The sequence below is a fragment of the Bufo gargarizans genome, chromosome 6 (genome assembly GCF_014858855.1).
Source record: "Bufo gargarizans isolate SCDJY-AF-19 chromosome 6, ASM1485885v1, whole genome shotgun sequence".
Taxonomy (NCBI): domain Eukaryota; kingdom Metazoa; phylum Chordata; class Amphibia; order Anura; family Bufonidae; genus Bufo; species Bufo gargarizans.
Window position 1 is genome coordinate 146,435,708 of NC_058085.1, and position 26,962 is coordinate 146,462,669.

General features: G+C 45.5%; 1 protein-coding gene across 7 annotated transcripts in view; it reads right to left on the reverse strand.

Annotated features, from left to right (window-relative positions):
* FAM149B1 (family with sequence similarity 149 member B1) overlaps nucleotides 1-26,962 on the reverse strand; it is a 49,295-nt gene that overhangs the window by 21,373 nt on the left and 960 nt on the right. For 6 of the 7 annotated variants that reach the window (XR_006390391.1, XR_006390392.1, XM_044297721.1 and 3 more), the window contains exons 2-13: nucleotides 24,633-24,717; nucleotides 24,434-24,544; nucleotides 21,055-21,178; nucleotides 18,724-18,866; nucleotides 17,528-17,644; nucleotides 16,636-16,800; nucleotides 7,953-8,140; nucleotides 6,723-6,853; nucleotides 4,850-4,903; nucleotides 3,741-3,853; nucleotides 2,058-2,276; nucleotides 839-959 (exon numbers count right to left, since the gene is read on the reverse strand). Coding sequence is in view for 5 of the 7 variants with exons in the window: in XM_044297721.1 (XP_044153656.1) it covers nucleotides 839-959; nucleotides 2,058-2,276; nucleotides 3,741-3,853; nucleotides 4,850-4,903; nucleotides 6,723-6,853; nucleotides 7,953-8,140; nucleotides 16,636-16,800; nucleotides 17,528-17,644; nucleotides 18,724-18,866; nucleotides 21,055-21,178; nucleotides 24,434-24,544; nucleotides 24,633-24,679 (1,533 nt within the window). In the remaining 2 variants the exon portion in view is untranslated. The remainder of the gene's footprint in view (nucleotides 1-838; nucleotides 960-2,057; nucleotides 2,277-3,740; nucleotides 3,854-4,849; nucleotides 4,904-6,722; nucleotides 6,854-7,952; nucleotides 8,141-16,635; nucleotides 16,801-17,527; nucleotides 17,645-18,723; nucleotides 18,867-21,054; nucleotides 21,179-24,433; nucleotides 24,545-24,632; nucleotides 24,718-26,962) is intronic. The other variant, XM_044297725.1, reaches the window with a different exon arrangement.

A 26,962-nucleotide genomic window follows, 5' to 3' on the forward strand; every position in this document is an offset into this window, starting at 1 on the left:
ACAGAAACATGGCAATATTACAATTTTTCTGTAAAATTAAAATTGTAGAAATGCTGGTGAAAACACAACCTTATCCACATTGTCAAATAGTATTGTACCTGACCAGGGCCGGACTGGGAACTTAAAGTGGCCCTGGAAAAAATACTAAAAGTGGGCCCCGGTTTTGTAGTCGGGTCCAAATTGATGCAAGGCAGGGCCAGCAATACCATATTGTGGCACATTATACCACCCCAACAGAGCCAAATACCACAGTGCATCACAAAATACTGCCAAAGCACAAAAGACATCCCCAAAAACCTCCAGTGGCCCCCTGGGACATTTCCCTATAAGGTCTATGGCCAATCCGCCCTTGCACCTTCCGCTGGTTTCTGCTGTAAAAATGTCCCATATTTTGGCACATTCTAATTTTGTGCAAAACAAGTGCCTTTTATGGAAGTTTATGCCACTCTTACCACTTTTGAAATGTGGGTGGAAAAGTGTGTGTGGTTAGCTATGTCAATTAGGTGTACACCTAAGAGATTTATCAACTGCGACTTTTCAAAAAGTCACGAAAAAGGTGCAATCTTACTCTTACAAAAGTGTTATTCGTACAGTTGTGGCAAATGTATCAAACAGTGTGCGACGGTTTATAAATTTGCTACGAATTACATCAACTATCTTCAAAAATTTTCCCGCATCCCCCATGTGTGACCTACTACCATAATAGATGTCCATGTCATTCAGAAGGTACATTGCCCCCCTAAAGATATTATTTCCAGGGTGGTATCAAACCAGCCCGTACCATTAGAATGCAACATTTAAAAAGACCAAATTTACACTAATTATCTCCAGTATTTACAGTTTGTCTCTGTGATCCCGGCAGGTTGTGGTATTCTGTATCCGAAGTGCCAATTGGTGGCAGAAGATTATTTCGGTTAAATGGTACAGGAGAGCAGGGCAGCTGGTCATTGGCAGTCTGGCTGTTCTCACCAAGAGAAACAAGAATATAGTCTCAGTTAACATGACAAACACCAGGCAACCTCACCAGTAGATACAAGAATAAGACCCGTGGCTGGGCTTTACTTCACATGGGGCAAAGATGCAGTTTACTGCCCTTGACATGTATCTGACCAACTTGGCTAATGCAGAGGTGGCACTTAAAGGAGAGAGGGGAAAAGCCTACAAATGGTTTGTTCTGCTGCCACTAGGGGGAGCTCTCTGCATATAGATTTATTTTCGAGTGCAGATGTATAAGTTGATATATAGTTCTCTCACTGCTAACAATGGCTTCTAGGGAATCAGAATGATCATTTAAGGGAATTAGGGTATTTCAAACTCTGAAATAGAGCTTTGAAGTATTTTGGACCGATAAAATCAAAATTACATTACAGGTGCAAAATTCTGCCTTTCTTGGCCCATTTACTAGCCTAAACCACCAGGAATATTAGGTGTTAAAGGGGTTTTCCAAGCTCCTGATATTGATGACCTATCCACAGGATAGGTCATTAGTATCTGATCAGTGAGGGTTTGACATCCCGCACTCCCTTGATCAGCTGTTCCCTGCAGCCTCCGATGTTGCAGTTAGCACTTTGAATGGAAAAGGAAGCACAGCTCCAATAATAGTGTAGTGGCCGTGCTGGGTTACTGCAGCTCAGATCCCACTGAAGGGAATGGAATTTGCAGTAACCCAGCACGGCCACTACACTGTGAATGGAGCTGTGCTTCCTGTTCCATTCAAAGTTCTAGAGGCTACAGGGAACAGCTGATCAGTGGGGGGTGCGGGTGGTGAATCACTAATCCTGAAGATAGATGATCACTATGAGAAACCCAGAAAACCCCTTTAATTCCTAAACCATATTAGCCCCCAGAGGTATTAGATATTAACCCATAACTACCCATGAACACCACAGACAATGAATATTACCTTTCATCTCTTCATCACCAAAGATACTAGGTATTACCTGCTACACCCCCCCATGCCCACCCAGGAATATTACAGGAATACCACCACTAACCACCCTATACAAAAAATATGCTACGTTATGAAAGTTGACACAATAAGTATAAATCGGACTTACAGCCGTGTTCCTCTGATGACTTCTTCCATCTTTGGTGTCCCTGACCTAGAGGGATTGTTATTGATGGGATGGAGTGTACGAGGAGGATTACGTCTTCTAGCAGAAGGAACATTGTGAGACAGTGATGAGGAGCTGTGTTCCAGTGAGCGGCCTGGCCTTGGCTTCCCAGAGATCAATGCAGCGGACATTGGCCTCATGGGTGATTTATCATCTGAATCTCTACAAGACAGTAAAAGTTTTTTGGGGGTCGGGTTAAAACAATATGCAGAGAAGACAGTGGTCTTTCCACATAAAGTCACATGGGTATATTCACAAGCAACAGATTTCTAAAGCCAACTTAATGCCAGCAAGGTACGTTTCTCCCCATGACACGTCCCGATCTGTGCTGTAGTAGTGCAGACGTCTCACAGGAAAATTGTGTAGAACCAAATCTTAAGCTAAATGAATTGGGAGAAATATGCACGCATAATACACAGTCGAGTCATATTATTATAATGAGCAGCTAATATCCAGAGTAACCGCTGTGTGCGGCATGGACAGCAGCTAGATGGCCTGGGAGTTACTCAATAAGGTCCTGGTAGGTTGTCACAGGTATCTGGAGCCATGTTGACTGCAGTGCATCCCACAGCTACTGAAGGGAGCATGGTGGAGGATCCATTGAAGGAACATGAAGATCAAGGTGATCCCACAGATGCTTAATTGGATTCAAGTCTGGGGAATTAGATGGCCAGTGTAGTACTTGGAAGTCTTGGTCATACTCTTCCAACCAGTGTTGATCATTTCTAGCTGTGTAACATGTCACATTGTCTTGCTCCACCCTAGGACTCCGAATCTGCAAGGATGGATTCATACTCTAATCAGTTGAGAGTGCTTTTCACATGGATGACTAGGCCCAAAGAATGCCACAAAAACATTTCCCCGGACCATAACGCTGCCACCACCAGCTTGTGTCCTTCCATTAATGGTTGTTTGATCACTGATGTTTCTCGTCTGACATGCCAACGTCCATCCGTTCGATGAAGCACAAAATGTGACTCAACGGAGAAGGCAACTGTTTGCCAATCAGCGGAGGTCCAATTCTGATACTGCAGAAGTGCCATGACCATCCGTCTGCTTCGGGGTCCAATGCCCAGTAAAGTTCACTGAATCATTGTTTTAGACACACGTCTGGTAGCCCCCCTGGTTCATTTTGGCAGTGATCTGCTCCACTGTAGCGTGTCATCCGCCCTCGCACACCCTTGTAGACGTCCATCTCTCACATCATTGGCACCTGGTGCTCCGCAGTTTCCACGTCGCTTATTTGCAATGGTGCCATTTGTCAACTAATGATACACTTTCACCACGGCAGCACGTGCACAGTTCACAAATTGCGCAGTTTCAGAAATACTGCCACCCTTGGCACGATAACCAATCATTCTTTTTGGAACTCTAATAAATAGTCCCTTTTACCAATGATAGAAACGATGGATGTGTGTGCAGACGGCCTATTACACACCTTATATACCCACCAAGCCAGCTCATGACGTGTGACTTCCTTCATGAGCTACACGCTGCTGTAGTCAAAAGTAATAATGTGACTCGACTGTATATCGCTAACAATCAAAAAAAAAATCTTTAGCTCTGTAGATCCAGTAGATCCAAGCCAAGGGTATTGGTACTGCGCACATTGCAGGTCATACTCACTGAACTTTCTCCATCAGATGTAAATTCCTTTGCTGTAATGGTATGCCATGAATCATCATTAAATCATTCAGGTTGCGCTGATTCATGACGCTTCCCACTTGAGAACGATTGGCCTGCAAAACAAATCCAAATTATATTATGGTTTCTGCTCTTGTAGCAGACTATGTTAGTGCTATTTTAAAGCAAATCTCCACCTTTTATCATCAATGTCATGTTTTGGTCCAAAACTCTGTGCTACTTCATTTCTGTATATATATATATATATCTTTATAATGGTAGGGGCTGTATTTTTATGATACAGGCCTCCGAATTCCCTACACGGACCTAGATTTGAAAAGAAAACGTGCTGCTGGCTGCCTGCAACCGCCACTAGAGGGAGCTCAGACTGCATACTGACATCACAGAATTCAAAGAAATGGTATGCAATGAGCTCCTAAGCTTCCTCTAGTGGTGGCTGCACACACACAGAATGTAACGCTTTACATCTATCTATGCTCGGGCCACTGTAAAGAATATTGAACATATTTAGATAAAAAATGAAATATTGAAAAGCAGACATTCACTTTAAAAGTACCATACTAGAATGGCAGGAATAAAATTAGCCTTGCATTTGTTTTTCAAAAGACATCAATGAGGTTTTGAAGCCAGGAATACTGCATATAAGGGTCCATTCACACGTCCGTGTGTGTTTTGCGGATCCACGGATCCGAAAAAACACGGACGTCGGCGATGTGCGTTCCACATTTTGCGGACTGCACATCGCCGGCACTTAATAGAAAATGCCTATTCTTGTCCTCAATTGCGGACAAATATAAGACCTGTTCTATTTTTTTCTGGAACGGAATTGCGGACACGGAAGTGCGGATCCGCAATTCTGGATCTGGGCAGCAAAGAAATTAATGGGTCCGCAATCCGTTCCGCAAAATGCGGAACGAAATTGCGGACGTGTGAATGGACCCTAAGGCACCTATCTTACCACTGAGCTATAGGCTTGCATTTGTTTTTGATGTAACTTTTGCTTAGAGAGGTTACATGTCTATCACCGATCATCAGTGATATATAGAACGATGTAAAGCCACTGTTGTGTACTTTTATTGCAGTATACGTACGTGGGTAGATTTTCCGCTCTTTTTATTCTTGTGGAGGTGGTTGCATGTGAAACACTACCAGAGTTAAGATGTGACAACAGACAGGATAGACAGAAAGAGAACAGAACAGTGTTAAAGAAACTACAGTGAAGATGGAAGGTAGAATAATAACAACACACGAGCAGGCTCAAAAGGAAACATTCACAGGACAAGAAGCCGGTTTAAAATGGGGGAAGATATATTTCCCATGTTTATCCTGGCGTCTGCATGCCATAGGATCACACCGCCATTATGGTTACTCTTCTACGGCATTATTGACAAGTGAAAAAGACTGCGTAGGTATAATCTCTCACCTAATCGGACATCAGGCATGGAGCGACGCCACTGCGCAACTGCCCAACCAGGTAAGCTAAGCAAAACTTAGTATGGGCCCCCAATAGCCAAAACAGTTTTTTCCCAGTACTCGTGCATCTTTACTGTTCGGAGCAGGTGCAGTAGAATACAGAAGCTTGCCGGCCGTTGGATTCTGCACTGCGGCAAACTGTGAAGCAAATGAGCAATCGCAAGACTTTGGGAGACTTTAGGGCCAGGTGCGAGTATGTCTTCACTGCCCTGTCTGTTAAAGAGGTGGGGTGCAGCTGGGAAGGTATGGAAGCAGAGCCTTGGGTGCAGCATGGTGCAATAGCAACAGCCCCATTGCACCCAGGGGCTAATTAGCGTAAAATAAAAAAACATTATAATGTATAACACCATTATAATGTATTAACAAGCACACATCTGGCATGTAGGATGGTTTCCATTATTAATTTGCACTTTGCAGACACTAACAAACAAGGGGAATCCAGCTGCATTACAGAATTCACATTTTAATCAGCTAGGGTAGGTTCACACAACAGATTTTGATCCACTATGTATCCTATAGATCAGGGATGCTCAACCTGCGGCCCTCCAGCTGTTGTAAAACTACAACTCCCATCATGCCTTGCTGTAAGCTGATAACTCTAGGCTGTCCGGGCATGCTGGAAATTGTAGTTTTGCAACAGCTGGAGGATCGCAGGTTGGGAATCCCTTCTATAGATGAAACTGCTGCAGTTTCTGCAGTGGGATAGTACGGGTACAGTCCCGCTCTCGGTTAAGCTCCGCTGAATGGAGCTAAACCACGATCAGGTTCCTGCTGTGGCTTTTCGAGATGTCTGCGGGGTAACTGCACCAAGAATAGATATGAACATTCTTGGCACAGTCTGGAAACCGCATGGGGAAAAATCCTCTAGCGTATCAAGAATGGGAGGTGGTTTTAACGCAGATTCTGTGCAGTTTTCGCTGAAACCCTTGCCAAAAAAAACATGTGACCCTACCCCTAGCACTGTATCCTCCAGGTGGAGACACACTTTTTGGAGCAGAGGAACCTCTCCTCTATTAACTTACAATTTCCTAATTGGAAATTTGAAAATAAGCAGGTATTAGAACTCAAAGATATCTGCTTCAACATAAACCTTCTACTTAAGACCTCCTAAGGCTACTTTCACATCTGCATTTTGGATTTCCATTTCTGAGATCCATCATAGGCCCTCAAAGGTCTAAAACTGATCAGTTTGGTTCTAATACATTCTGAATCGAAACGGATCCGATCAGTTAAGCTGGACATATAGTGCTTGGACCCCCAGCAATCAGACACTTATGTGTTCTCAGTTAAACGATTTGGCAGGATTGAATGATGCGTATGGTAGCAGCCCAGCTGTTGGACTGTAATGTGCCTGAGCCTTATTTCCCCTAGGAGAGAAGTGATCCCAGAGGTATCTGCGGGTGGCTTATCTCCCTTTCCCTATTGAAATAAACATGCATGCTCAGCAGAGTCACCTGACAGCTGTTTTCATGTGCATAGCCAATGTCATACCAGATTAGGGGAGATGGGGGGGATTTTGGAATGGACAGGAGGTAGAACCAATGGAAGACGCTGAAGTGGAGCATAGGGGTTGAGCGTTTCTACTGTTGTGGTCTTAATGGCTATATCATGTCTGTCGTCATCTGAAAAAAAATAATCAAGGCAATGTAAAGTTACTGTGTGGGTATAAAGTACATATAAAGATGCAATACTAGAATAATATATCTGTATAAAAAAAAAAAAAAAAAAAAAAAAAAAAAAGAATAATACACAATCTGAAAATAAACTGCTGACATCCAGTCACCCAGCTGCATAGACTATCCTGCTCTCTCCTGCCACATCTGGGAATCCTGGGGACAATGCCACTTGGAATCTTCGGTAGGGATGTCAATTCGTTGCACTCCAAATTTATTACTGCAACTTTTTTTTAAAGTCACAATCTCACTCCTTTAGGGGGGTGGCTTAAAAATGTACAATTTCTAGACAAAACTGTTAGGAGAAAAGGGATTATGCACCTTCAGGGGCTTCTTGAGGAGGCTGCCCACTTCCCCCTCTGGTCATGCTTGTTAACATACAGTTTGACCCAAATGACGTGTGCCGCTGCAGCCAATGTCTGGCAGCAGTGATGTGTCCCCATGCGTCACGTGACCTACTGATGTGACCCATGGGGGACATGTCACCACTGCAGCAGCACGTGACCCCAGTCGAACTTGATCTTGACCAGAGGGACCAGAGCACAACAACGGGTGGACTGAAGGAGCCAGAACCCTTCAGCGGAGAGCAGGTATGTATGCTTCCCTCTGCAGGTGCGGTGACATGGTGGGGTCTGGCGGAAAGGCCCCTGCCAAATTCAACGTCCATATGTCCATTCCGCAAAAAGAACATGTCCAAAACTTGGCCACAAAATGTGGACCATGGACCCACTAAAGTCAATGGGTTGTGAGCATGAGACCATCCTTTTTAAATCACCCTGTATAACATACAGTATACAATGTATACATAATGTATGGTTGATTTATGCATGAGCTGGCACACATGACTACACTGCAGTGTAATATGCGGTCCACTTTAGGTGGAACTTAGGCTCAGAAACAACCACATGCCAACCCACGTGTACCCTGGAAGCTAGCCCTGCAAAATCCACGTTTTTTTGTTTTTATTCCCTTCACTGGCCAGCAAAGTGCTAGTGCTACTGGTGCAGATCTCTTCCAAAAAGTGTAGAAAAATAACTGTTGTTCTTACCCATGATGGATTCCTCCCAGTGGCGACAAATGAGCTCCTCCAAAGACGCCACGGTTTCTTTCCACACATCATCAAACAGACAAGCCAGCACTGCCTCCTTCTTACAGTACCGTGGGGAAATTGGGGGATAGCCCATCTTCAAGCTGTCCAGGGACATTGCTCTGTTCCATTCAAAGAATTCATCGTCCCTAAACAGAAAGTGATAGCTTTCAGAAGTGTAAGGTTTCTTTTGCAAACGTCACATTTTCTTTCTTAAAGAAGTCTTTAGTGTATACAGTTAACCCTAAAGACAAGTTATGATATACACCTCTATCATTTAAAGGGACATTGAAGTTATCCCCCATACACTGGATAGACTGGTGAGGGTCTGACTGCTGGGACCACCATCAGTCTAACAGTTAATCCCTATCTGGTCCTGTGTCCCCCCTATCTATGTAGCAGCGGTCGAGCATATGAATTCCCGCCATGGGACTGCCGGAGATAACAAACGACAGCACTTGACTATCTCCAGCCTTCTCTTACGTTTGAAAGGAGAAGCAGTAAACATGCTTGACCACTGCCCCATTCAAGTAGGGTTTATAGGACCGCCTTCGTAGTTGGACGCCCATCAATCTAACAGTTATCGCTAGTGATGAGTGAAGTTATGAAATATTTGATTCGGCTCCTTTGCCGAAATTCACAAAGAAATCACGAAGTGCAATGACGGGAAGTGGCGATCGTGCTGCCCCGTTATTGAACTCCTCAGATGCCACGTTCATCACTGATCACGGCATCTGTTGCTACAATTGTGGTCTTTCAGGGGTTAATTCGGTAAAAAAATTATAATAATACATACTCACCTTATCCATTTGCTTGCGGAGAGGCCGTTGCGGCCATCTTGATTGAAATATCACGCAATGACATGATGACATCATCATGCTTGTCGGGTGCAGTGACGTCCTCACTGATGATATCACCGGGCCCGGCCAGCATGGTGACGTCACACAGCAACCCACGTGAGATTTTGCGCAGTATCTTCAATCAAGATGGCCTCTCTGCGAGCAAATGAATGAGGGGAGTAAGTTTTGTTTTTGCTTGACGCCATTTCAGGAAAAATAGATGCGTTATCACGAAGCGCAAAGAAATTCGGCTCTGCGACAAATCATATTTTTCCTGAAATCGTACTGAAGTCAATTAATTTGACCTTAATTCTCTCAACACTAGTTATCGCCTATGCAGTGGAAAGGGGAGATACATTTTTGTCATGGACTATTTTTACTAATCTCAGCCCCTACTCTGGGCAACTCCTGGAGCTTTCTCTGGAGCAGAATGCAACGCTTCTGTGGAGAAGGGCCACCCAAACTGGGTCTGGGATACCACACTGTGAAATTGCTGCCCTGCCATGGTCTAAGAGTATATTCAATCACTATCTCTGGTACATGTTCCCTAGGGGAGGGGGCATGCTAGTGGTCTAGTGGGGTACATATAGTGTCCCTCGGCAATGCTTGTGTTTCTGACCTCTTCACTACTTTTCAACTTTGTCATGCTGGTTTGTTGCAATGTGGATCTATTATGAGGGTGCTGCTGAAGACTTGATCAGTTATGGAATGACTGGCTACCACCATAAATTTTTGTACAGTCACTCAGAATTGAGAAAGCTCGTTGGAAGAACGAGTGAAACGTTTTCAAGAAATCTACAGTACGTCCAGTTGCCTTGATTTATTCTTTACAGATATACCATTACCTAGATAAATGAGAACCTACACAGACATACCACCATAAAGATTGGCTCTGGGGGGGGCGTGGCCAACTGCCGACATGGCCGGACGTGTTTGAGAGCAGCTCCGGCTCCATAACTTTAATCCTGCATCATCCTGAGCTGGCATCGCAGATTTTTGCCTCATACCTGAGCTACAGCATCAGCGGAACTTGTACGTCCCGATCATGGGCCCTAGCAAAGCGCAGCAAGCGGCGGATCGCCTGAAGGAGTTCGCTCGTCAGGACCCACAGCATGACGCCGCGGCCACCTCCTCTCCTCGTGCACCGCTTACCAGGGGACAAGCTGGACAGGCCCCAGCGACGGAGACTGAGGGGGAGCCTGAACTCACCTTGCAGGTATCCCACGGTCAGCTAATGGCTGCCATCATGGGTTGCCAGTCGTCACTCACAGGCAAGATAGAGGAGGTCAGAGTGGACCTAGGCCTCTTGCGTCATGACGTCCAGCAGCTAAGGGAGAGGGTTCGGCTTACGGAGGAAAGGGTGTCTGAGCTGGAGGACTCGACAAGGCCCCTGGCTGCTAGGGTGACTGCTGTGAAGGGAGCGGTTGAAATGTGGCGCCAGAAGTGTGACGACCTAGAAAACCGCTCGAGGAGGAATAACATCCGCATACTGGGTATGCCTGAGAGGACCGAGGGATCCGATCCTGCTACATTCCTAGAGGGATGGTTCAAGTCAACGTTCCCAGATGCGTCCTTCTCAGCGGCTTTTGCGGTGGAGAGAGCCCACCGTGTGCCGGCCCGAATGCCCCCACCTGGGGCCCCGTCAAGACCACTCCTTGATCGTATGCTTAACTGGCGGGACCGTGATCTCATTCTATCCAAAGCCAGAATCAAGCAAACCATTACCCTCGGTTCTGCTAATATCTCCTTGTATCCGGATTTCTCGGCAGAACTACAGAAGAAGAGGGCCACGTTTACATCTATAAAGAAACGCTTGAGAGATATGGATTTACAATATTCCATGGCCTACCCGGCCCGCTTGAGAGTCTTGGATGGCGGGAAATCGCACTTCTTTAATAATCCCAGGGAGGCTGAGGACTGGCTACTAGTGAGACCTAGGAATTCACCGCAGAGATGAGAGGACAATCCTATGACAACAGTCACTCTAGTTTTGGTTTCGGGACGGAACTTGTTCATCCTATGGTTCTTTTCATTATGAGCATTTAAAGGACTACTGGACTCACACGTGAACCTTTCATCTGATGGCTCATGGGTGTGAGGGGCCCGTGAGTATGTCAGTAATTTGCCTCAGGTTCTGTTTTACGGTTACTTAGCCATGCTTATAATTGATATTGGGAGCCAATGCTCTCACCTGCACTTGTTTGCAAGACCTCTGCACTGTGCAGGTCCCCCATTAACATGGTCACTAATGTAATGTGCTTCATCTATGTTTATTGCCCGGTACGCCGGGATTTATTGTTAGGTTATTTGTTTCAATGTATGTATGTTAACTGGTACATCATCTATTACTATATCATGCATTGCCGCGTCAGTATTGCGGCGGATGTTTGTATGCTTCCTGGACCATCCTACTCATTAATGATCAGGCAGCGAATATGGCATCTATAACATATATGTCCTGGAATGTGCGTGGTCTTGGGGGTCCCAGGAAGCGCATGGCGGTATTCGCGCATATCCGGTCTTATATGCCTCCAGGAGACCCATGTCACTGCCGATACAGAAGGTAGACTAAGAAAACCTTGGGTGCAATGGGTTAAAAGTGCTTACGGTACGACATACTCTAGGGGTGTGTCCCTGCTAGTTCACCGCTCAGTAAGGTGGGAGGTGCATCAGGAGGTGGTGGATTCTGAGGGCCAATATATTTTTGTATGCGCACATTTAAATGGCGCTCCTTATGTTATACTTAATGTGTATATTCCTCCTCCTGCCAACCTCTCTGTTTTGCAGGCCGCAGCGAGTTTTGCAGCCCAGTTCCCATTTTCTAAGATATTGTGCTTGGGAGACCTCAACATGGTGGGGAATGAGACACTGGATAGATTCCAGGCCAACCCTCGTCCAGACGGCACACGGGCGGGTGCCACACGGCTTGGACGGTTCATCTCGGAGCTGGGGTGGCTGGATGTGTGGAGGGAAAGGAATCCTTCTAACAGGGAGTTCTCTTGCTTTACACCTTCCAGAGGGGCGCTTTCTCGCATTGATTACCTACTATGTGATGCGCAGGCCTACTTGTCCATCTCTGACGTGAAGTATATGCCTCAGGGACCGTCTGATCATGCTCCTATCGTGGGGACTCTGCTTTCGTCTGAAGGGGAGTCACGAGTTCACAGCCTACGCATACATCCGTTCTGGCTGTCCCTGATGAATATAAATGACCGCATTCCTGACCAATTGAAAGTGTTCCTGGACTTGAATGTGGAAGGGGACGGTGATGCTCTTATATTGTGGGATACCCTGAAGGCCTTTGTGAGGGGGTGCGCTAAATCATCTATATCTTATCTTAAGAAGGCTGCGAGGCTTAGGGAGGAGGAGCTGTGTGCACTATGCAAGGCGGCTGAGAATTCGTATGTATCCGATCCTTCAGAGGAGAATAGATTAGATTGGATGCAGAAGGGAAGGCAGTATATGTTATGTTTACAAGAAAAAAGTGATCGTAGGCTCTTCTTCCTTAAACAGCAGGCTTTTGAGCAGGGTGGTAAAACGGGGAAGGTACTAGCTCAGGTTATTAGAAGCAATACTATGGCTCCCCCAATCATTCGCATACAGAATGTGGATGGATCCATAGTGGAGGATCCGGGCGGGATATTGAACAGATTCAGAGAATTCTATAGTGAATTATATTCCTCGAGAACCCAGTATACCCTGTCTGCGCTTAATGAGTACCTAGGTGAGGTGTCTCATCCTCAGTTATCCCCCTTGGACAGGGGAATTCTTGATGAGGAGATCATGCTGGAAGAGGTGGTAGCTGCGATTAAGGGTTTAAATCTGGGAAAGTCCCCGGGGCCTGACGGCATCCCTCTGGAAATATACTCAAAATATGTGGATATACTAGGGCCTCAACTGCGCAAGATGTATGCTGCCTCCTTGGAGAAGGGCTTTTTGCCGGATTCTCTATATGACGCATCTATTGTAATCCTCCTAAAACCGGATAAAAATCCCTTAGAGTGTGGTTCCTATCGTCCAATTTCACTACTAAACCTAGATTACAAAATATTGACTAAAATCCTTGCGAATAGGTTAAATAGGGTGATAGCCTCAATAATACACGAGGACCAGTCCGGCTTCATACCTGGCCGTTCTACCTCTAGCAATATTAGGAGGGCCCAGGTGGTAGCGCAAGTGGGTTATACGGATGACAAACAGTGGGCCTTGGCATCCCTAGACACGGCCAAGGCATTCGATTCCATTGAATGGGAATTTCTGTTATATACCCTAGAGAGTTTTGGTTTTGGCCCCATTTTTATCGGGTGGATTAAAGTGCTCTATCACCGCCCGACTGCTAATATTATGATTAATGGGTCCTTGTCTCCCACATTTCCTTTACATCGGGGTACCCAGCAGGGATGTCCCCTATCCCCATTGCTATTTGCAGTGGCGATTGAACACCTAGCCATTAGGATACGTCAAGATACTATCTTCAAGGGGGTGTCTTTGGGAGGTAGGGAAGACAGACTAGGGTTGTATGCCGACGATCTCATTTTGTTCATGGACGATGTAGATTCATCCCTCCCACGGGCGATTGAGTTGATCGATCAATTTGGGGATTTCTCTGGCCTACGCATTAACTGGTCCAAGTCTGCCCTTATGCCCTTATGGTCCCCGGACTGGCCCCAAGTGTATCACAATCTTATAGTTGTGGAACATTTCAAATATTTGGGTATTAATATCACTAAGGACCCAACGAGATCACATTTGCTTAATATTGCCCCTATTGAGACATATGCTTTGGATAAATTCAAATCCTGGACTACACTACCTCTATCGGTTATGGGCAGACTGAATCTTGTCAAGATGGTTCTATTACCAAAGGCATTACATTTACTAGGACACGCATGCGCCCCAGTTCCGAGGTGCTTCTTCGCGCGCCTGCATTCAGCTATAGCGAGATTCGTCTGGGGGAGGGACAGGAGGAAGCTGGCTCTTGATGTTCCACAGAGGGGTTGGCAGCAGGGAGGAGCGGCTATGCCGGATTTATTTTTGTACTTCTTAGCGGGACAGCTGAGATTCTTAATTGCCTGGGTTGCGCAGTCCCATATACCTAACTCTGAGTTTTATTTGAGGTGTCACCTGGATCTTTCTACTTTTTGGCCAGTTCTAGAAAATTTACAGTCCATAAAGGGCCGCTTGTTACCCATTCATAGGTTAGCTCATCAGGTCTGGAGAGCTGCCAAGCTCCAGCAATACCAGGATATTCCTGATGACACTGTGCTGTGGAACAATCCGATGTTTCCTCATCTGTGGCACTGTGAAGGCAGGGCTGTTTGGGAAAATTACGGCATTTTTACTTTAAGGGACCTATATGAGAAAGGTATCCTCTTCTCATTCTCTCAGCTTCAGGAGAAATTTGGGGTGATCCAGTCTCATTTTTTTTAGATACTTACAGCTCAGACATGCTCTCCAAGCTCAATTTCAGGGAGGCGCGAAAACCATTTCTAAATATCCATTGATAGGCATACTTAGAACACAGGGGCCTAAGGGGATGATTTCGACCTTGTACACACATCTTTTAGATTTGAAAATTCGCTCCAAACCCCTTTTGGTGGAGACTAGGTGGAAGGAGAGGGTGCCACAGCTTAGTGATGAGGAATGGGCTGAGGCTTTGTGTGCGCCATCGACTGTGTCACCCTCTCTTAACAACAGGCTCATTCAGCTATTCATTCTCCACAGGAGTTATTTAACACCCACCAGATTGCACAAAATGGGTAGGCTTGACCACACGAGATGCCACAGGTGCGCCCAAGATAATGCGGATTTCTGGCATCTTATCTGGGACTGCCGGTATGTGAAACCCTTCTGGAAGAAAGTAGTGGATACTTTGTCCACTTTGATCACAGAGGTGATTCCCTGTTGTCCTAAAATTTGCCTCTTAGGGATAGTGGATAATCATGCCCGCTACCTGTATGTTTGCACTTTTTTAAAAGAGTCTCTATTCTTGGCACGGAAAGCTATAGCTTTGCGTTGGATGGCGGACAGACCGCCGACAATAGGCCAATGGAAGGCCCTGGTGAACCAAATTTTGCCCTATGAAAAAGTGATGTATGGGAATAGGAAATGTCCTCAGAAATTTGAGAGGGTGTGGGGATCTTGGTGCTCTTCACCAATTACAGCTGTGCCTTCTCACATGTACTCAGTACGAAATGCATAGAATTGCGTGCTTAAGTATGTCATGATGCATGTTGGGTGGGAGGGGTAGAATGGTAAACATAATTTGCTAAGTGACGTCACGTGCTTTGTTTCACCTGCTTTATTGTCATCGTGATTGGATTGCATTGCGCTCCGTTTGCACTGTACAAATTTATGGCAATGTATGAATATACGATAATTTGTAATTCAAGATACTGACATATGTATAACTGTACCAATTTTGGTTGTTATTCTCAATAAAACGAGTAAAAAAAAAAAAAAAGATTGGCTCTGAACGCAAGGTGACTAGCTGTTTTATGGTAGGTACCCGAATAAAGTGCCACAGTCTGCAAAGCTTAGTGCATCTTTACCACAGAAAAAGATGAACAGATGTTCTGACCCTCAGAATGATGGGGCTACGCTGTGTGAAATACGATGACACCAAACCTCACTGCTCAACTTCAAAGATGAATGACGGTAATGGTAATGCTGTATTCTCAGAGCCGGGAGATATGTGTCAGTGAGCAGTACGCGCTTGCTACTGTCAATGCAGGGAGAAGATATTCTCCTGCATATAGAAACATAGAATGTGTCGGCAGATAAGAACCATTTGGCCCATCTAGTCTGCCCAATATTATATTAGGGATAGTTATAGTATATACGGACAGTTATAATATATACTGTCCCTATATACAGTAGAACAGCTCGCTGTCATGTACCTCCGGGTGGCTGGTTAGTTACTCAGCACGCCGGGGATACAGCAGAAGCACTCACTGACAGTGCTGGCCACGCTGATCAGTGAGAAATAGCAAGGAAGATAAATATATATTTAGTCTACAGATATTAATCCATTGTCCACTATGTGGGGGGGCAGTGAGCGCAGCAGCCCAGCAGCTTCCAGCCCGACTTCCCAGTCATTACTGGAAGACATATGTACCTGAGCAACGCTCGTTTAAGAGAGCGCTGCTAAGGGACATTTCAGCCCAACTTATCTAGTATAAATGTACGATTCCTCTAAACAAAAGTATATTAGTAAAAAGTTCCCTATTCTGTCCCTACACGTTAGGAAAAAAAATGACAGTTACACTTTAAATAAACCTGAAAAGCACCTTTAGGCATCATGCACACGACCGTATGTATTTTGCAATCTGCAAAACGCGGATCCGCAAAATACGGATGATGTCCGTGTTGCATCCGTTTTATTTTTTTTTTCAAAGTCATTAACTTCAATGGGTCTGTGGTCCGCATTTTGCGGCACAGTATCGGACATGTTCTATCTTTTTGTGGAACAAACATAAGGGTGGGGAAAGCACATGGATCACTTGTATCATCCGTATTTTGTGGTCATGTGCACAACTATTTTAAGCCACCCTCCTCTATTATAGGAGACGACTTACATACGAAGGAAATGCTAATACCAGATGCACTCCTTCTACCCTTACTGGGGAAGATTCATCAGAACTGGTGCAATGGAAAACTGGCTTAGTTGTCGATAGCAACCAATCAGATTGATCCTTTCATTTTCCAAAGGAGCTCTGAAAAATGAAAGGTGGAATCTGGTTGCTATGGGAAACAACCCGTTTGGTAAATCTCCCCTACTGTTTTTTACTTTGGTAATTACTCACTTATCTCTGCTGTCAAAAGCCAAATACTCCTCCATTGTACCGTCTGACATGATTACCCCCGCACCATCTTCATCCTCATCTTCTTCAGTACAGAGAGAAAAAGACACCGGGGCAGTGGTGTCACTAGGCGTGGAGAGGAAAAACCTGGTGCCAAAAATACCTAACCTGGAATACACATGATATATCAGAAGGGTGGACAACCAGGAGCAGCTAACACATGCAAACTATACAAAGATTTCTATTGAAACTTCAAACTAACCAGATCTATGTGTTATACGCATACATCTAACTTGTACAGTATATTACTGGGCACATTACCTACAATTTACACACATTCAAATATATAGCCAAGATTTTCATTGTATCAGACAAGCATCTGTTTATTAGGGCATCTGCAATAACAATGAACTAAAGTGCAACTGCAAACATTTAATGGCCGACCAAAGTGGCAGCCAGAAGCTGCAATTCTTATAGTTATTCAGTATCACATAGCATGGTACCGAATTGACCACAGCATCTGAGGGGTTAAATGTCTGTGATCAGTGTTATCGCCGATCACAGACATTAGCCCTGGATGTCTGCTGTTTAAAACAGCAGAAACCTGGCGGTTACGGCTCCTGCCCTCTGCAGCAAGCGCCATTTTTAAAGAACGGACTTTCACCATACATGTACAGATGTCCCTAAGGAGTTAATTAGGACAGAAAACTGGAGAAGCATTTCCAGCCCAAAGTGTTTAAAAAATGTAACAATGTGTGCCATTCTGCATGCCAACGCAGACTCAAGGAAAACTGACTTCAGATATTACCCTCATGATAAATTCCCCCCAAATTGTTTCCATATTCTTCTGCAGATCGTGCTCATATGTTACTTGTGTAATGTAATTCATACTTACTCACTGGACTCTTTTGTATGGGTAGCACCGAAGGGTATGGAAGAAGCAGTTTCAGAATGACTTGAGTGCCAGCTGTATCCATCATCTGCAGGGGGCACTACCTGCTTGCCATGTATTCTGGAATTGGGACAATGAAGCAACAGATATCAACCACACATTTTCAGTAATTCAATTTAAAAAGGGGTGGATCATTTCTAAAAGGAATCCTTAAAGGGGTTTTCTGAGATCAGCAAAATACTCACTTGATAAACTCCCTCACGCTCCAGGGCCCTTGCTATATTGGTCCCTGCTGCAGTGATGACGTGCCTGTCTACCCACTCAATCACTAGCCTCAGCATTCTGGTGCCGTAAACCTCGGAGGTCAGAGATGGGCTGCAGCAGGCACTTGGGTAGACAGGCACATCTCTCTGCAGCCCAAGCAGGCACCATGGGAGCGATGGTGCTGGATTTATCAGGTGACTCATTTTCATTCTTTTATGGCAGTTTACTTCTTGGTCAAATTTTTGCAGATCTTGGGAAATATCTTGAAGACAACTTTAAATTGAATGTCTGTCTTGGAATGTCATGTTGCTTTTGTCTACATAGGTTAAAGGGGATGTCTCGCTTCAGCAAATACAAAGAACTTACTAATGTACGTACGTCTCTACATGATAAATGCCATTTGATGAAGTAAGACACTCCTTTTGAAAATTATGCGCTGATTAATTTTTTTAATATATGTTTATTGCAGTCAGAGCTCCAAATTCACTGCATAAACATGGCTTAAAAAGAGAATATTCTGGCTGCCCACTGCCACCACTAGAGGGAGCTTAGGAGCTACCTGTGTACTGTCTGTTAAACACTGAAGTCTCTAGTAAGACAGTGTGCAGTAAGCTTTCATGCTCCTCTAGAGGTGGCTGACATGAACCCTCATGTTGTTTTACACCATTGTGCAGGAGAGCCTTTTATTAAAAAATCAGAGCTCTCCTACAATAAGTATTCATTCCCCAAATTATCGGTACACTGTGTTTCACACAATGAAGTCAATGTGGAGCAAAACCATAGTAAAACCAAACCCCACAAGTGTGAGAATTTGGCTTTAAGGGTTTTTCACTCTTTGCACTGGCATATGAAGTAAGCCACCGGGTCTCCCTGGGATACATTAAGCACTGATGTCTCGGACCATGTACAGACTATAGCAGGGATAGGTGAAATACCGCAGATGTGGGAAGGATGCTCTCCATTGATGGCACTCTTCTTGCAGACCTTCCACAAGTGTGCTGGCCTTCTGCTCATACAGCAGCTCATCAATCTGCTTGAAAATTTTCTGGACTTGTCTTGTGGCAGCCTGGTCAAACTCCTGCGAGGAACAGAGAGAGGAACCGCAAACAATGATGCATCAGAATTTCATCCCATCTGTATAACGAATCTCCTAAGTGACCCCATAAAGGGATCTGGACTTAGCCGGAAGTCAGACCCCCACTGATCATATATTGATGACTAATCCTGAGGATGGGTCATCAAAATGTACTAGCTGCATTAGTCCTTAAAGTACCTCAAGGTGTGGAGCCATTAGCTGGTGAAGATTAGGGTGCGCTGGCGCTTTAAAGAGCCTGAAGGAGAGTGCGCTCTATCAGCAGAGCGATAGAGATGTAGCCAGCAAGTACCGTGTTTCCCCGAAAATAAGCCCTAGCGCTATTTTGCAGGATTTTTGGAGTAGGCTTAAAATATAAGCCCTACTCCAAAAATAAGCCCTAGATACAGCCGTATTTTATTATATATAAAGGGAAGGTGGGGGAAATGTGCGGGTGCAGCAGCTCTGGAGCGCTCACTAATGGCTCCTGAGCTGCCGTGAAACTGTGGGCAGGCGGGCGGGCAGCGCAGGCTTCAGTGAATTAGCCTTCAGTGAAGCCGCCAGCGGGGGGGGGGGGCTGGCAGCTTCACTAAATGCTAAATTATGCCAGCAGCCCGCGATTCCCTTCACTTTCACGTTGGGCGGGCTGGCGGCTTCTCTGTATGCCCTGTACTGCCGCCAGCCCACATGTTCTTACTTTCATGAAGGAGGCAGCAGGAGGATCTCCTTCTCCTTTCCGCTGCCTGGAGGAGATCCCTACATCTCTCCCGTGCCGTATCTGCTCTTCCTGGTACCGTAGATTGCTGCCTAGGTCCCTTGGGTAAGGACAGCTCAGAAGCATTATACGGTACCAGAAGGAAAAATGTGTGGCAAATATGACTATAAACCCCCTCATCCATAGGAATGCACCCATGTACTGCAATATATGGGTGCATTCCTATGGATGAGGGGAGTTATAGTCATATTTAATATAAACACTGTCTAAGGACTGTTCTGTAATGGGCATGTGTCTACATAAAATATGTTCATGGAGCCAAAATAAACCCTACCCCAATAATAAGCCCTACCCCTTTTTTCGGAGAAAAAAAATAATATAAGACCCTGTCTTATTTTCGGGGAAACACAGTAGTAAGCCACAACTAGATTGACTGCACAATATACTAATAGGCATCTTACAGCATCTCAATAAGTTATGCATCCATATAAAATACTGGTAGATTATTTAAGAGACTACACAGTTCATTATTATAGAGGTATCAGGTGGCAGAGAAGTCTTCTAAGCCCAGAGACACCAGGGATCTGTCTTCTTGAGGTTGCACCTAGGCCATGACCGATGAACGTGTCTTCACTGGCCTAGAGAAAGCTGTAAGAAGGCCGTGGCGCTACTGCGAGCCCTGCTGCCTTCTTAAACAGCTGATCGGCGGGGTCCAACACCGATCAGATACTGATGACCTATTCTAAGGATAGGTCATCAGTGTAAAAGTCTTGGAAAACCCCTTTAAGTGCACTGAGGGCTGACCCAAGACACTCTGTGCACCCTTGCTCCTGTACATTAAAGTGCTGCAGATTTGCTGCACACAAACCTGTGCCAGCAAATACGCAGTATTTCCATCTCGTGCGGACATACCCTAAAAATGCTTATATGTTTTTTTTTATTCATTTTTACTTCTAGTACAATTTGGGGTTTAAAGAGGGCCTTTCACCGATTATGACATTGTGAACTAAGAATACAGACATTGAGAGCGGCGCCCGGGGATCTCACTGCACTTATTTTCCCTGGGCGCCGCTCCGTTCTCCTGCTATGCCCTCCGGTATCTCCGCTCACTAAGTTATAGTAGGCGGAGTCTGGGGAGAAAATAACCTCCCAGGCTGTGAGCTCTGCGCTGCGATTGGCCAGCGCTACAGCAGAACAAGGGCAGACTCCGCCTACCATAACTTAGTGACCGGAGATACCGGAGGGCATAGCGGGAGAACGGAGCGGCACCCAGGGATAATAGTAAGTGCAGTGAGATCGCCGGGCGCCGCTCTCCATGTCTGTATACTTAGTTCACAGTGTCATAATTGTCCGCAGCATGCCTAGCCACAACTTGCAAAGTCTTCAAAAATGGTTGACTGTATTTAGGGTGGGGAATATGGGTAAATAAGATAACGTAAAAATCATATACTCTGTACACACAAATCCTTAAGTTCTTACATCAAAGCCCCAAGACAAAACTGAGCTGTTGTCCGTTGACAGGCCGGCGCAACTCTGAACCTCCGACCACGAATCCTCGGTATCATTCCTGGGTAATCCAGAATTTCTGGAAACATCTGATTTGCTGAAAACAAAAATACCACAGATTTTTATTGCCCCTTTATAGCACACATATACGGTTTTGACTTAAGGTGGATTTTACCATCTGCCCGTGTAAAGGTGCAGCAGATAGTTTCCCTTGTTCACTCGGGATCGCCTCTATCTCAACTGTTTATCATTCGCAGCTTAGACGGATATTGGGAAGGTATATTGGAGATAATACATGATAAAATGTCAGTGAGGGTAGATAGGGATCCCAAAATATGTTTGTTAGGATATGTCTCTAAGGTGGGGACAGATGATTATAGAAAGGTTGCGGTGGGTAGACTGTTATACGTAGCCTGAAAACTGGTAGCCCTACACTGGATACAGGGAAGTCCTCCAACATTGGAGGAATTCAGGGTTAAAGTTAATAATATGTTGGTCTGTGAAAAAGCTTTATTCCTTAAGGGGTTCTGCAGTTATTTTAAACTGATCCTCTGGATAGAGCATCAGCATCTGATCGGCGTGGGTCCGACACCCAAGACCCCTGCCGATCAGCTGTTTGAGACGGCAGCGGCGCTGGCAGTAGTGCCGCAGCCTTCTCGCTGTTTACCGCCGGCCCACTGACGTCACGACTTGTATCACTGGCCTGGCCGTGGCTAAGCTCTGTTCAAGTGAACAGAGTTTAGCCCCGCCCAGGCCATTGATAATAGTCGTGACGTCACTGGGCCTGCGGTAAATAGCGAGAAGGCCGCGGCACTACTGCCAGCGCCGCTGCCGTCTCAAACAGCTGATCGGCAGGGGTCTTGGGTGTCGGACCCACGCCGATCAGATGCTGATGATCTATCCAGAGGATGGCTCATCAGTTAAAAAAAAAACGGCAGAATCCCTTTAAAAGAGAATGCCCACAAAAATTTGACAAACTATGGAGTGTTTGGTTGTCCAATAGCGGTATCACGATATAGGGAGTAGCTGGAGAGAGTGGGGAGGTGTTAGATGGGGAGGTGTTAGATGGGGGGGGGGGGGGGTGTTAGATGGGACGGAGGGGAGATAATTATATTTCAATTATCTTAGTGAAAAATAAACTGACAATGCAAAAAGAATGTACTAAGGCCTCTTTCACACTTGCGTTGTCTGGATCCGGCGTGTACTCCACTTGCCGGAATTACACGCCGGATCCGGAAAAACGCAAGTGAACTGAAAGCATTTGAAGACAGATCAGTCTTCAAAATGCGTTCAGTGTTACTATGGCAGCCAGGACGCTATCAAAGTCCTGGTTGCCATAGTAGTAGTGGGGAGCGGGGGAGCGGTATACTTACAGTCTGCTCGGCTCCCGGGGCGCTCCAGAATGACGTCAGTGCGCCCCATGCGCATGGATGACGTGCCATGCGATCACGACATCCATGCGCGTGGGGCACCCTGACGTCACTCTGGAGCGCCCCAGGAGCCGCACGGACGGTAAGTATGCTGCTCCCCCGCTCCCCACTACACTTTACCATGGCTGCCAGGACTTTAGCGTCCCGGCAGCCATGGTAACCATTCAGAAAAAGCTAAAGGTCGGATCCGGCAATGCGCCGAAACGACGTTTAGCTTAAGGCCGGATCCGGATCAATGCCTTTCAATGGGCATTCATTCCGGATCCGGGCTTGCGGCAAGTCTTCAGGATTTTTGGCCGGAGCAAAAAGCGCAGCATGCTGCGGTATTTTCTCCGGCCAAAAAACGTTCCGTTCCGGAACTGAAGACATCCTGATGCATCCTGAACGGATTTCACTCCATTCAGAATGCATTAGGATAAAACTGATCAGGATTCTTCCGGCATAGAGCCCCGACGACGGAACTCTATGCCGGAAGAAAAGAACGCAGGTGTGAAAGAGCCCTAAGAGCTTTATTTTTCTTGATATGTTATATTGTACATTTTGTATACATGTAAAATATCTCTGTCAATAATAATAAAAAAGATTTGATTTAAAAAAAAAGCTGCAGCAGATCACCGGATCTACGAGCAAAATGTTTGTTCATTGGGTGAAACTGTTGTTCATGCAATTATCGTTTCTGGGTAGCAGATCGTACTGTGTTGTCCAGAAACCATGCAGCTGTATGAGGGTGAGCGATAGTCCTAATACTGTGGAGGAGATCATGCATGTAAGTGCAGAGCTTCACCTCTACTGAGCGGGCAGCCGACGGTTGGGAAGGAACACATATCTGTATTTTTCAGCAGGATAATGCTCGCCCACACACAGCAAGGGTTTCCCAGGAATGTCTCCTCAAGATTGTGACACTTCCTTGGGCTGCCCGGTCGCCAGATTTACCAGCAATAAAGCCTTTATAGGACCAGCTGGGACACCAATTTCGGCAGGATCTACAGGCCTAGCTGTAACATCTCTCGGCAAATGTGCTGCAGGAAACCATACAGGACCTGTGTCCCAGAACACATGCATGGCCGATTGTATCATCTTGTATCCAGGCTACAGGTCCCCAACAGGGTCCTCCTTTCCACTGTACAGTTTTCCCCAACATAGTAATCACTTACATGGATCATCATTACAGTCACACATAGAAGGCTTCATTCCATTCACACAACTCTTTGGTTGGTGCCCTTTTATTATTTTTTTTGTCAATGAGTGTAAATAAATGGCCATTTTCACGCCAACGTATAGCCCGTCCCGTACACAGATTTCAGTCAGAGGACAGTTTTGAGGACTGAAGGGTTTGTCCAGTTAAAAATAATTTCCCTACATGTGTTGAAACAGCAAGCTATAGAACTTACTAACCTACTTCGATGGTCCAAGGCGCTCGGATCTGAAGACATCCACTCCGGTGGCAGCAGATCCGCTTCCAGCCTTTCTATCAGTGTGTGCAGCTGACGGCTCTATAGCCTCCCTTATCCATCATGGCGCATGCATAGTCCAAGAAGAGGGTGACTGGAATAAGCCACTCAGCCCCGATGACATGCCAACACAGGAATCGGTAAAGGTGCCGGGACGTGGGACTGGAGCAGATATCTTCAGATCAGAGCACCTTGGACAATTCACGTACCGGTATATTAGAAAGTCCTATAACCTGCCATTTTAGCATCAAGGAGAATTTTTTTAACTGGATGTCCCCTATCCTTTATCTGTCGCCTTGCAGTTTATCCATACGACGTTCCTGCTGAACAAGAGATCAATCTAAACACTATTTAGGCAATTCCTCAATATATTCTCATGGGTGAAGCCATGCTATAACATTGCTCGTATGCCACGTAACATATGCCCCATCCATTCTAAATGGCGAATAGCTCGTCCCATATGACATGTACCTTTCACATTCAGACGCCGCCTCATGTCGTTCACTGCCACGAGAGCCGGGAAACCCTTCTCCTTTGTCTGGATGGGGATGATTTTCTGCAGCTTTTGTAAGGGTCTGATTACTAGAAATGGAGAGAATAGGATTATTATATGTAGATGCTGAGGATTAGTATGCATAAGACAGGTCCATGTATCCGGGCGGGGACTTACATTTGTGATGTCTGTGATACTGGTTTCCTTTTGTATCTGGAAATCATCCTAGTGCACAAGTCACTCTGTCATTTCCTCTTGATGCCTGTGGTCGAAAGAAATGTTCTGTGAATAGCTTCATATCCTGATTCTACCATTCCCCCATGTATCAATCACCCAGCTTTCCCGATCAACCATTCCCCCATGTATCAATCACCCAGCTTTCCCGATCAACCATTCCCCCATGTATCAATCACCCAGCTTTCCCGATCAACCATTCCCCCATGTATCAATCACCCAGCTTTCCCGATCAACCATTCCCTCATGTATTAATCACCCAGCTTTCCCGATCAACCATTCCCCCATGTATCAATCACCCAGCTTTCCCGATCAACCATTACCTCATGTATCAATCACCCAACTTTCCCGATTCAACCATTCCCCCATGTATCAATCACCCAGCTTTCCCGATCAACTATTCCCCATGTATCAATCACCCAGCTTTCCCGATTCAACCATTCCCCCATGTATCAATCACCCAGCTTTCCCGATCAACCATTCCCCCATGTATCAATCACCCAGATTTCTCGATCAACCATTCCCCCATGTATCAATCACCCAGCTTTCCCGATCAACCATTCCCCCATGTATCAATCACCCAGCTTTCCCGATCAACCGTTCCCCCATGTATCAATCACCCAGCTTTCCCGATTAACCATTCCCCCATGTATCAATCACCCGGCTTTCCCGATTCAACCATTCCCCCATGTATCAATCACCCAAATTTCCTGATCAACCATTCCCCCCATGTATGCTATCTAATAAAAATCAAGCACCCAGCTTTCCCACACTCCGGACAGACAATACTGCATAACTATACAGTGATACATTCCCCACTGCCATGTCACTATGTATCTAGGCAGATTTAAGTTTCTGGACTCTAGGAAAGCTGAGTGACAACCCGTAATGGTGGCCATACTCAAAGTCTCCCAGCTTTCTCAGTGGTTAATAACTTGATCTCAACGTGTCTGTCAGTGGTTTCTAGATTAGAATACAAGCCACATCAGGGGCCACAGTAATGCCATAGGGCCCATGTAATAATACATATCACCCATCTTTTAGGACAGTGAAAGAGGGGCTCATTGTGGTTATGGGGGGTGATGGCTGCGGCCAGTGATTGGCTGAGCCGCATTCACAGTCATTTCCTGACAGGTTGAGACAGTGGCATACATAGGGGTGCTGCGGGGCCCTGGCACCATCAAAACTGAAGTGGCGGGGGTTTGGTGGGTATAAGTTCTGCAGCATGTGCAGCCTCTATGACAGGTTTTATTCTTGCAGTAGAGTACCCCTTTAAATAGCACAAAAACATCAGATTATAGATATTTTAAGGTCCAAATTGTACCAAATAATACGAGAGAGAGAGAGAGAGAGAGAGAGAGAGAGAAGCACTAATGTGCAGGTAGGAACCAGGCAGCAGTTTAGTAAGTTTATTAATGCCCATTTATTTCCCAGGTCAAAACAGGGACATTTAAAGAGGACCCGTCACCACTCCTGACATGCCTAGTTTAATAGCTACATGCTCGATGGACAGGAGAGATCACACTACTGTCCTGCAGATCGCTGCAGTTTTCTCTGTTCTGGGGCTGCCACTAATCTACGAGCACTAGCTACATGGTACACATTGTGGCTGCCACTAATCTACAAGCACTATGTACATGGTACACATTGTGGGTTATCAGGCCTCCCAAGTGTCCCTCTTTTTGACCAAAGTTGTTTCATAAAGAGGACCTTTCACCACTCCTCACATACCTGATTTAATAGCTTCATACATTCCCCATGTAATAACAATACTGGATCATCTATTCTTATGTTTCTATGTTTTTCCATTACTTTATTATTTCTACTAGAAGTTATGAATGAACTGCTAGCAGTCTGCAGTAAGGGTACAGAGGGAAGGTAACCAGTTGGGGTGTGTACCTGCACATAATAAAGGAATGGCACAACATGCAGACATAAGAATAGATGATCCAGAATTGTAATTACATGGGGAATGTATAAAGATATTAAAACAAGCAAGTCATGAGGGCTGAAAGGTCCTATTTAAGAAGCACTTGGGTCCAAAAGAGGGACACTTGGGAGGCCTGATAACACCCATCACTGCACTCACACAGCAGCCACAATGTGTACCATGTACATAGTGCTCGTAGATTAGTGGCAGCCCCAATGTGTACCATGTACTTAGTGCTCGTAGATTAGTGGCAGCCACAATGTGTACCATGTACATAGTGCTCGTAGATTAGTGGCAGCCACAATGTGTACCATGTACATAGTGCTCGTAGATTAGTGGCAGC